Below are 10,655 nucleotides of genomic sequence, written 5' to 3' on the forward strand. Positions count from 1 at the left end.
TATCTCTCAGGCAGATCCCAGATGGTGGAGGTTGGTGACAATTCCTCTTTAAAACAGGAGCTATTATGTGGAGTCCCTCAAGGCTCCATTCTGTCACAATGCTTTTTAACATTTACATGAAACCGCTGGGTGAGGTCATCAGATTTGGTGCAGGATGTTATCAGTATACTGATGACACCCAAATCTATTTCTCCTTATCATCATCATCATCATCATCAGGAAATGGCATTCACTCCCTAAATGCCTGCCTATGGGCAGTAATGGGCTGGATGAGGGAAAACAAACTGAAGCTGAATCCAAGCAAGATGGAGGTGCTCATTGTGGGGGATCAGAATTTGAAGGATGAATTAGCTCTTCCTGTGCTGGATGGGGTTATACTTCCCCAGAAGGAACAGGTATGCAGCTTGGGAATGCTCTTGGGTCCAGGCCTCACCCTGGTATCTCAGGTGGAGGCTATGGCCAGGAGCACTTTCTGTCAACTTCGGCTGATTTGACAGCTGTGTCCATTCCTTGAAGAGAACGATCTCAAAACAGTGGTGCATTGGCTGGTAACCTCCAGGCTCAACTACTGCAATGCGATCTGTTTGGGGCTGGCCTTTGTACGTAGTCCGGAAACTTCAGTTAGTTCAAAATGCAGCAACCAGACTGGTCTCTGGGGTAACCCGGGGAGATCATATTATGCCTGTCTTAAAACAGTTGCACTGGCTGCCAATATGTTTGCAGGCAAAATATAAAGTGCTGGTTATTACCTTTAAAGCTCTGAACAGCTACCTTAGAGTGTGCCTTCTTCGGTATGATCCCCATCACTTACTGAGGTCAACTGGAGAGGTCCACTTCCAGTTACCACTGGAACGTCTGGTAGCGACCCGGAACCGCGCCTTTTCTGTAGCTGCTCCTGGCCAATATCTGCAGTTTAAGCTCGCTGTCGGCCTTGAAGAGAGCCCTAAAAACTTACTTGTGTGGGCTGGCCTTCCAAAGTCTTTAAAAAACAATTTAAAGTAATTTAATTAGTTTTAAATGGTTTTTAATTGTTTTTAGCACTGTGTCTTAAATGGTGTGTGTTTTTATGTCTTTTTAAATTTGTTGTACACTGCCCAGAGCCTTTGGTTTATAGATGTAACAAACAACAACAAAGGACACTGACAGAGGAAGTCCATGAAACCAGATAGGGTCTAACTGGAAGTTTGAAGACTAACTAAACAGAGAAAGGCTGAAATGCCACATGGCGATGCCTTAAGACCTTGCTAAACAAACTAAGTGCATTTTGACTTAAAATGTCAGTTTTGAGATCATCAGCGTCATGGAAACTGAGCAGCTTCACTGGAACCATTTCATAATTTAAGAGATAACCAATTCCAAGTTTAAGATATAACCAAGCTAAGCTGGAGCAATCAACCTGCAACGCCACCAGGGGCGAGGCCGGGGGGGGGGGGAGGGACGGCAGCAGACGCCACAGGAACTTTCAATACAAATCTACAACCTTTATTACAAGAGACAGATGGACACAACAGCAAGGCCCACCTGTCTCCAGGGGGCAGGGTTGTATATAAAGCTTTACGTCAAGAAAAGTGCTGGCAAGCCTCTTGCCTCCTTTACAGGGGCAGGAAGTTACCTGCCAAGGTGCTGCCTGTTGCTTCTCCTTCCACCCACCAGGAGAACAGCAGGGGCTGGCTGGCGATGACAAGAGGCTCCACCACCCACCCCATCCCCTCCAATCAGAAGAGAGCTTGTTTCAGGCTCCAAACCACCCAGGCTTATGGAATGGAGGTGCTGACAAGCTACAAGAGAAGAAAACCCCTTTGCCCTCACAATGTTGCCAAATGGCATTAGAAGTCCTTTTTATAATTAAAAAAAAGAGAGAGAGAGAGTGGGAGGAAAGTAAAAGCACTACGGGGTGCAGGCATTGCCTCCATCTAACTCTTTGCCTCCCCTCATGCTGCTGTAACCACCCCCACAAGCCTGCGAGGCTCTACTCCCTGCCACAGCCGAGGGAATGGTGACTTGAGTATTTTCAGAGCCACACCACTCCGGGGAGGGGCAACCAGCTCCAGGGCCCACTAGTCCCGCCGCAGGTTCTTGAGTCGTTCCTCCAGGTCCGCATCAGCGTCGGCAAGCGCTGCTGAGGCCTCGGCCTTCTTGCCTCCGGCCACACTCAGAGAGCCGCCGGTTGAGGGCAGGTCTGCAGGGGAGAGAGTTGAGTTGAAACTGGTTTGCCGTTTGTTTGTTTTTAAAGGGGGGATAAAGACAGACACACCTTTCTTCCTTCCCCTCCAACCCACCCCTCAGCACAGCCCAGTTCTCTCCACAAACTCCTCCCCAACACCATACTCAGCAAGGACAGCAATATCCTGGCCAGCATAGACCCGGAGCACAAGCACGTACCAGACACAGGCTTCAGCCTTTAGCTAGTACAATGTCTAGTAGAGATGCATTTCCCTTCCTTTTATTGTATGCTTCAAATCGGGTGTCCTCCTTTCCCTGAATCAACTTTTTCCTTGTTTAGGAATATTCCTGGAGGTTTGGTCTACCCCCTTCTCTTCATCCTCCACCCACTTAGTCCTTTGCTCTGCATCCTTGAGGAGGGTGAATGGCAAGGCTGGGAACCTCTCTGCATTCAATAAGAAGAGGGTGCAGAGACCTAACATCAGTCCAGCTTCTGCTGGTACAATCTCTATCTATAAAAAGGTGTGATTAAGTGGTGAACAGACGCCCTATTCCTGCAAGTTAGAACTCACCCTAGCGCTGGCTCTGAGCACAAGCAGCGTTTTGGCTCAACAGGATCAGTCTCTTGGTCCTAACGCACACCACAGCCCCCCTAGTGGAGAATACTTGTCCACTCTGCCTCACCCCAATGCATCTGAACATGAACCTCCATATACATGTATTCTCTTAAGACAAAGACTCAGAGGATGCTCTCTAGTGGGGAGTTGTTGTTTTAAAATAAGCTCTGTCTATTTCTGCATTCTGTTCCCTAAGGAAGACTGAGAGGTGCTTCTGGAAACTCTCATTTAGGGCATGATGTTGGCTGGCCATCCCTTGTCTGACCAACAAGGTCAAGTTAGCCCACTTCACTGGTTCACTCCTGTCAGCAAGACTGATATTTCCTCCTCAGGGATCTACACCCAGGTCATCCGGAGTGTGGCCTCTTGCACATGCCATGCCAATACTATTCCTCCCACCCCTAATTTCCACCCCAAACATATACTCACTCGACAGCTCATCTGTCAGTGTCAAACCTAGTTCATCCAGCACCTGGGAGACAACAGCGTCACTGCGCAAAAAAAAGAGGTGGGGGGGGGAGAAAAGCATGAGACCTCAGTCAGCTATCTGAGAATCTGAGTAAATCTACCTATTTTGCTTTATTGAAAACAAGTTCTAGGCCTGCAGAGCTAGGAGAGATATAAAGCTGAACTATCACTCCCAACCACCCTTCCCAAAGCTAAAAACTGTAATAATCCCATCCCTCACACATTTGTTTACTTCACTATAAATATATCACTTTGTCTGAACTGCTATACACATGAGTGTGCACACGGGTGTATACACACACACACCTCTCTACCTTTTCCTACTCTATGTTTAGTGATAGCAAGGAAAGCAACGTTCTTTCTGAAAGGTCTCAGACTCATTCTGCTGTCATTTCTAGGACACAGAGTGAGGATAGCACCAGTCCCTAGGGATGTGCACGAACCAGTTCGGAGGTCCAGCATTCAGACCAGTTCGGAGGTGGGGGGGGTACCTTTAAGGAGCAGGGAGGATGTGCATTCCCCACCCCCACCCCACTTCCCCTGCCGGTGCCGTCTCCAGACACGCTGGCAGAGGGCTACTACATACCTCCTTGCAGACCCAGTCAGTGTCATACCAGAAGTGGCAGATGTGCGGGCACACATTGCGCACGCTCACCAGCCACTTCCGGTGCAACGCTGACCAGAATAAGGAAGAGGTTTCTGTGGCATAATGCATCATCCCAGCACTTTTGCTGCCTACGAAGGACATCAACCAGGCGACTGGGACATGTACCCTGTCCAATCCCTGCGGCCTTTGCTTCCCACCCACCCCCGCCCCCCATAGTTGCATCCCTTCCACCCACCTTTCCTCCTCATCTTCCTCATCCCCCATGGCATCATCAATGGCATCATTCATCATCTCCTCCTTCATGTCCATGATTTCCGACTGCTTCTCAAACTCCATCATGATCTTCTGGATCTGGGGCAACTTGAGCTGAAAGAAGTCAGAATGAATAGGTTGTTACAATATCCCAGAGAGAGAGAGGCAGACAGCTTAACTGAATGCCCACCACACTTCTGAAAGCAGCAGTAGATTTAACAGCTTGCAGAGACACAATCCTAATGTGGAAGATTGTCTTGGGAGCTCCCAGTAAGAGAATGTTTTCACTTCATATCTCAGTGGTACAGCAGTGCATGTGTATGCTGTAAACATAAGATCCTAGGTGCAATCCTTCGCATCCCCCGTTAAAGAATCCTCAGGTAGTAGAGATGGGGAAGGTCTCTGACAGTCAGAGCAGGCAACACTAGATGTACACTGGCCCAATCAATATTGCCAACAGATCTCTATCTAGTCCTGTAGGGCAAGGGCTTCCCCACCCCAGATGTTGTTGGACTACAACCAAATCCCATCACTGAAAGGAGGTGCTGGTCACAGAATTCTAGGTAACGCACCCTACAGACCAGGGCAATAGCGCGACCCCCAACAGTTTATTTTCCTATGTCAAGAGGGATCAGGGATGAGCATCAAAAAATGCTTCACGTGCAGTCCAAGTCAATCCACCTATACAATCCACCTAGTGTGTTGATGTCTGGAAGCAGTGGAGCAGGAAACCAGAAATGCCCTAGATCATTAGAAGATCTTTTGGCCTTACTTCACTGTGGAAGCCTTCCAACCCCTCCACCCACATTTTTCTATTCAGTGCTTCTGCCTAGCCACACAACCTGTCCCCACTGACCATATTTTTCTGTCAACCTTCCTCTAAGGTCAGATACCCCATTTGGGGGGAACCCTGTCTTAAAGTAAACTCCCCAGGTTGCAACAAAGGGAAACGGGATTAACCCCAACCGCCTAAACTCATTCCCCGGAGCCTGCAGAGTCCCCTTGCTGAATTGGTTTGGAGCCAGCTCACCTGTCTGTTCATGGTAGCCATAGCTTTGGTGACACCCTTCATTGCCTGAGCCATAGAATTGTTCGATTTGAGAGTCTGTATCTTGAGGGACACTGCCTGGATGTTGGCCCGCATCATGATGAACTTCTTGACGTAGCGCCTTGTCCGCACCAGATCTTTGGCCATAATCTTCACTGCATCCTTTGGTGGGAGAAGCAAGTTAAGAGAAGGAAACACAAATGTCCTCCTTCTTGAATCAAATGCCTTGGTGCATCAGAGACCACCCTTCCCACGCAACCCAAGCTCACCATCTGCCCCTGTTTGGCCATCTTCTTGATATCAGCAATGATCTTTTTCTCCTGGGTTTCCAACTTCTGACGCTCTCGGTCCAGATCTCTCATGGCACGATTCAGCGCCCGCTGGTTCTGCCGCAGCATCTCCTCTGGAGTCTTCCGCCGTCCGAATAGCAAATCCATTGTGACAGAAGATGGGTCAACCTGCAACTGTTGAAGACAGAGTCTCAGAAGACTGGAGACTTTAGACAAAAACAAATAACTGCACCTGTAGTAGGGAGACACCTTAGGGGCAAGAGTTTAAGGGAGCTCTGACCATCAGAGAACAACACTATAAATTCAGAAGAGTGAGTGACAAGGAGAGCTACAGTCAGATCCTAGTGAAAACCATAAACTGGGTACTGAGAAGAGTCAAGAAACCAAGGGTTAAAGAATTTAGCTGACCATAGAAGCCTTGATGGGATAGCAATGAATGAGTTGCCTCACCCATTTTTCTAGAAGTAGTAAAGATGTTTTGATTTTGCTGTCATTTATGGCAGTCTTGAGCCAATAGGGGCTTGCTGCATTTTTCTGTTATTAACTACGTATCAATAAGTCAGCAATCATCAAAATGAATGCTACATGGTTCATTTAATGCTGAAAGAACTCATATTAATCCCCTACAAATTACTAACGCATTACACTAAAAATCTAACTCATTACACTTCCCTCTCACTTGCTGCTACACAGAGTAAGACAATGATGAATTGAGAAAAGAAACAAAAGTTAAAGAAAACAGGGCGGGGGGGTGATGTCTCCAAGGCTAGCAGACCTTATTCTCCTGTGATCAAACTTATATCTTAATTATTTAATAAAATTATTACTTTTATAATTTGTATACCACCCACTACTGAAGTCTCTAGGCAGTTTACAGCATTAAATCCAACCAACAATTTTTAACAGTTAAAACATATAAAAGATCACACTAAAATACCCATAAAAACACAATGAGCTAAAAAGCTTGGCTGAAGAGATGTGTCTTTAGTTGTTTCCTAAAAGCTAACAGGGATAGAACACCTCCAATCTCAGCAGGAAGTAACGATATGATACATTGCTACGTGCTCTGATCATTTGAGCTGGAGCATAGACACACTTTGAATAATTAAATCCCTGCCACGCCAGCTGTGAGTTCCTAATCCCAGTAAGAGACAAAGTAAGTCTGTGTGTATCACAACACTGACATTACAATGCCTGTAAAAATGGCTGTGCCAGAGACACACTAAGCAGCACAGGCATACAGAGAACACTTGTTTTAGAGTCAATATCTCAATTTTTACTACTTCTAAGTTGCCACTCTATTAACTATTGATTGATTAAGTGTTGTCAAGTCAGTGTCAACTCTTAGCGACCACATAGATAGATTCTCTCCAGGATGATCAGTCTTCAAGTTGGCCTTTCAGGTCTCTCAGTGGTGCATTCATTGCTGTCGTAATCGAGTCCATCCACCTTGCTGCTGGTCATCCTCTTCTTCTCTTTCCTTCAACTTTCCCCAACATTATAGACTTCTCAAGGGAGCTGGGTCTTTGCATAATGTGTCCCAAGTATGATAGTTTGAGCCTGGTCATTTGTGCCTCGAGTGAAGAGTTTGGATTTATTTATTCTATGATCCATTTGTTTGTTTTCCTGGCTGTCCATGGTATCCTCAAAAGTCTTCAACACCAAAGTTCAAAAGCATCAATGATTTTTCTATCTTGCTTCTTCAAAGTCCAGCTTTCACATCCATAAAGTGTCACAGGGTAAACCATTGTCTGAACAATTCTAATCTTTGTAGGTATAGATACGTCACAGCATCTAAATCCTTTCCAAGACTTTCATTGCAACCCTACCCAGTGCTAGTCTAAGTCGTATTTCTTGACTGCTGGATCTTTACTGTTGAAGGTCGATCCTAAAGTGCAGAAGCGATCCACCACTTCAATGTCTTCATTGTCAATTCTGAGGCAGGTTGCTGTACCCGTTGTCACTAGTTTAGTCTTCTTGACATTTAATTGTAGTCCCATTTTTTTCACTGTGCTCCTTGACTTTCATTACGAGAGCTTGCAGATCATCCGCATTCTCAGCTATCAGAGTGGTATCATCAGCATAGAGCACATTATTGATGTTTCTTCCTCCAGCTTTAAAACCACGCTCATCTTCTTCCAATCCAGCTTCTCTCAGTATATGTCCGGCATACAAGTTAAATAAATAAGGAGAAGGTATACAGCCTTGTCTTACTCCTTCGCCGATCTGGAACCAGTCTGTTTCACCATGTTCTGTTTGGACTGTGGCTTCCTGCCCTGTGTATAGGTTTCTCATAAGAACAATGACACGTTCTGGGATGCCCATTTTCCTAAGGATATTCCAGAACTTGACATGGTCGACGCAATTGGGGGCTTTTCTATAGTCAATAAAGCACATATTGACTTCCTTCTGGTATTCTTTGGCTTTCTCAATTATCCAGTGTGCATCAGCAATGATGTCTCTTGTTTCTCGGCCTTTTCTGAAACCAGCTTGAACATTGGTATTAACTATACCAAGGCTAATTCTATGAAACCAGAAGGCATGTACCAAACATACCTAATAAACTGCTGTTCCATGAACTTCAAGATGAAGTAAACACACCTCTTTAACAAGGCCATTAAAGTGCACCAGAGCTACAAAACATTTTGGGGTGGAGGTGGGGGGAGAGAAAGTTTTGACAAGGAGCAATGTTAATATGAAAGTGGAGTTTTACTATGCTATTAAATTTTATTTTATTCTAGCTGGTTACCATACACACAATAAGCTAGGTCCTCTCTTATGTCTCTTTGTCAAGCTCTGGCATGATCAAGAAAGAGATCCCTGAGCAAGGCTGTCTGGGCAAATGAAAGCATTGGCCTTGTATGTATGTATGTATGTATGTATGTATAAATAAATAAACAAACAAACAAACAAATAAATAATATAAGGGCTTCCATGGAGTTTCTAGGGCAAAGGCTACACTCTGAGAAAACAGGCAGGGGAAAACCTGTTCTCTAACTGTTCTTGCCACCACAAGAAGAGATCCAGGGAGCAACTAAATATATGCAGTGTATCCGGGAGATATATTATACACACTGTATGAACTCCACTTCTACTTCCTTCACATCAACTTAGTTCATCTTTGCTTAATAACCACCCCCTTTGAAATATATCAGTACTGAATAAGATATGTTCGCAGTTTTTTGCTGGAAGACATGGAAATAATACAACAAAAAAGAGCTTCTAAAATTGCCCTTAAAAATACATCACCATATTTATCTATGCAGAACCAGTTAGCCGTACAGTTCACTGGCAAGTTTCAAGAGTGTCTGGCCACCTAGCAATACGACCATTCAATATTGGAGCCTCTCTTAAGAAAAGGGTTGAGGGAATTAATGATGATACTTAATGACAATAATGACCATAAAGCCAGAAGCAGGGCGTGGCAGGCAGCCTGAACAGCTTAGAGGGAAGCAGGAAAAATTCCCGGAAACTGGCGGACAGGTCAGGGCTCTTTCAGAACAAGACAACAACCAGCAGAAGTGTGTGATAATTCTTCAGCTTTGTATAGGGCTAGCTCCTAGAAGAAGAGAATACATTTTCCCAGGCCCACCCACGGCGAAAGGAAGAGAAACTTTACTCCGAGATGACTCTATTAACCAGAAGGGCAGGAATCAGAAAGGGGGGGGAGGAGAGAATCACACTTACACCCCCAGTCCTCCCCCTTGACCCCTTCAGGGCCAGGGACCCACCCAGAGGTCCCTCCCAACTTCCTCGCCCGCCCCCCATCACTCAACAAGCCCCAGGGGCTCCCCGCTCACCTTCGCTCAAGGGAAGGAGAAGAACTGTAGAGCGGCTCCTTTCTAGGATAACCCGGCGCGAGAGAGGCTACCCCTCGCCACCCCTCTGACTTACCCCGCAGCAGCCTCAAAGCCCCCCTGCAGCGCCTTGTTATTTCTCCCACACTCTTCTTCCGCCTCGGCCCACTGACGTCACAGGAGTGGCCTTCTCGCGTCACGGTCACGAGGGAGTCAATAAACAGAGGCCTCCTTTTGGAGAGAACTAGGGCGGACCGGAAACGGGTGCCGACAGGTGGAAAGATCATAGAGAGATAAAGATCATCCAGCCAGGCCCACTCAAGTCTTTTTTTCCCCCCGGCATTTCCGGTCTACAGAGGCGCGTCTTCGGTTTTCTCCGCGGAAATGCCAAGGCCTAGAGCGGCACCTTTCTACGCCCTTACAAAACCATGACCGACGAAGAACCGGAAAAGACTGTCCTGTTTTCAGAGTAATTTTGATGCAAAATTACTTACACAATCACATCTGATCTTTTTCTGCAAAACCTGGATTGCCTTTCTTCGATATTTTAAGCAGGAATGAAAATGTGAGATGGGTTTGGGGCAGAAAAACCGAAAAGGAGCTTCATTTGATCATACTGAGCATGTTCTGACGCACAGGGAAGGGTTCGTTGAGGAGTGGGAAACAAAGTCGCTACGTCTGTTGCTGCATTTTAAATACCACCTTCTGTGCAGCAGTGCTGCCTTCTTCGGATGCCAAAGGAGGCATTCCATTTTTACCGGAAGTTGGGGCTTGTGTCTCTCTAGTCTTTTATTCTCTATTTCCACGGGAGAAGATAAGCGTACCATAGAATGCCTCTGAGTGCCGCTCCCTCATATGAAGAAGCAGCCCAGCAACGTCAGGCTCTCAAAACGTTCAATTACAACTCCCATTACGGCAGCAGCTGTAATAAATTGTGGATGGGGTGATGGGAGTTGTAGTTTGGCAACGTCTGGAGAGCTGCACTTTGCCTACCCCTGAGAGCAGTAGCCAGACCGTCATCTAGCTCTATGATTTTACCACAGAGCGGATAGCAAAACCTCAAGAGCAGTCCTGCCAGCACCTTCCCAGATGACTGGAAGCTCCGCTCCTGGAGTTCTGGGGAAATACCCTCTTGCCCCGCCCCGAAGCTGCTTTAGGCAGGGAGGGTGGGAAGGGCAGCTATTGCACCACCACCATCCCGCCCCCAGAAACTCAGTGCAAGATTTGTTGCTCAAACCACAGGATGCTGCTCCTTTCCATATGTAAATATTTGATGCATACTCTATTTTCAAACGTGTGTAATGTTACGGGGATCATAGAGCTGAAAAAGGCCCTTGGAAGTATTTTAACCCAGCCTCTACGTGAAAGCTCTAGAAGAGAGAGCACCACTGCAGGCGGCAGACTGCCCCACTG

General features: G+C 46.3%; 1 protein-coding gene across 2 annotated transcripts; it reads right to left on the minus strand.

Annotated features, from left to right (window-relative positions):
* Window positions 1-1,460: 1,460 nt before the first annotated feature.
* Window positions 1,461-9,581, minus strand: CHMP2A (charged multivesicular body protein 2A). Of its 2 annotated transcripts, none has more exons than XM_053265243.1 (6): window positions 9,246-9,581; window positions 5,425-5,619; window positions 5,138-5,317; window positions 4,091-4,221; window positions 3,210-3,271; window positions 1,461-2,179 (listed from the first exon to the last, which is right to left on the minus strand). In XM_053265243.1, the coding sequence occupies exons 2-6, from the start codon at window positions 5,590-5,592 to the stop codon at window positions 2,058-2,060; spliced, it is 663 nt and encodes a 220-aa protein (XP_053121218.1). In that variant the 5' UTR covers window positions 5,593-5,619; window positions 9,246-9,581; the 3' UTR covers window positions 1,461-2,057. The 2 variants fall into 2 exon arrangements, with proteins under 2 accessions (XP_053121218.1, XP_053121219.1); XM_053265244.1 differs by having other exon boundaries at window positions 9,340-9,580.
* Window positions 9,582-10,655: the final 1,074 nt, after the last annotated feature.

Source organism: Hemicordylus capensis, chromosome 6, assembly GCF_027244095.1.
Source record: "Hemicordylus capensis ecotype Gifberg chromosome 6, rHemCap1.1.pri, whole genome shotgun sequence".
In the NCBI taxonomy this organism is placed as follows: domain Eukaryota; kingdom Metazoa; phylum Chordata; class Lepidosauria; order Squamata; family Cordylidae; genus Hemicordylus; species Hemicordylus capensis.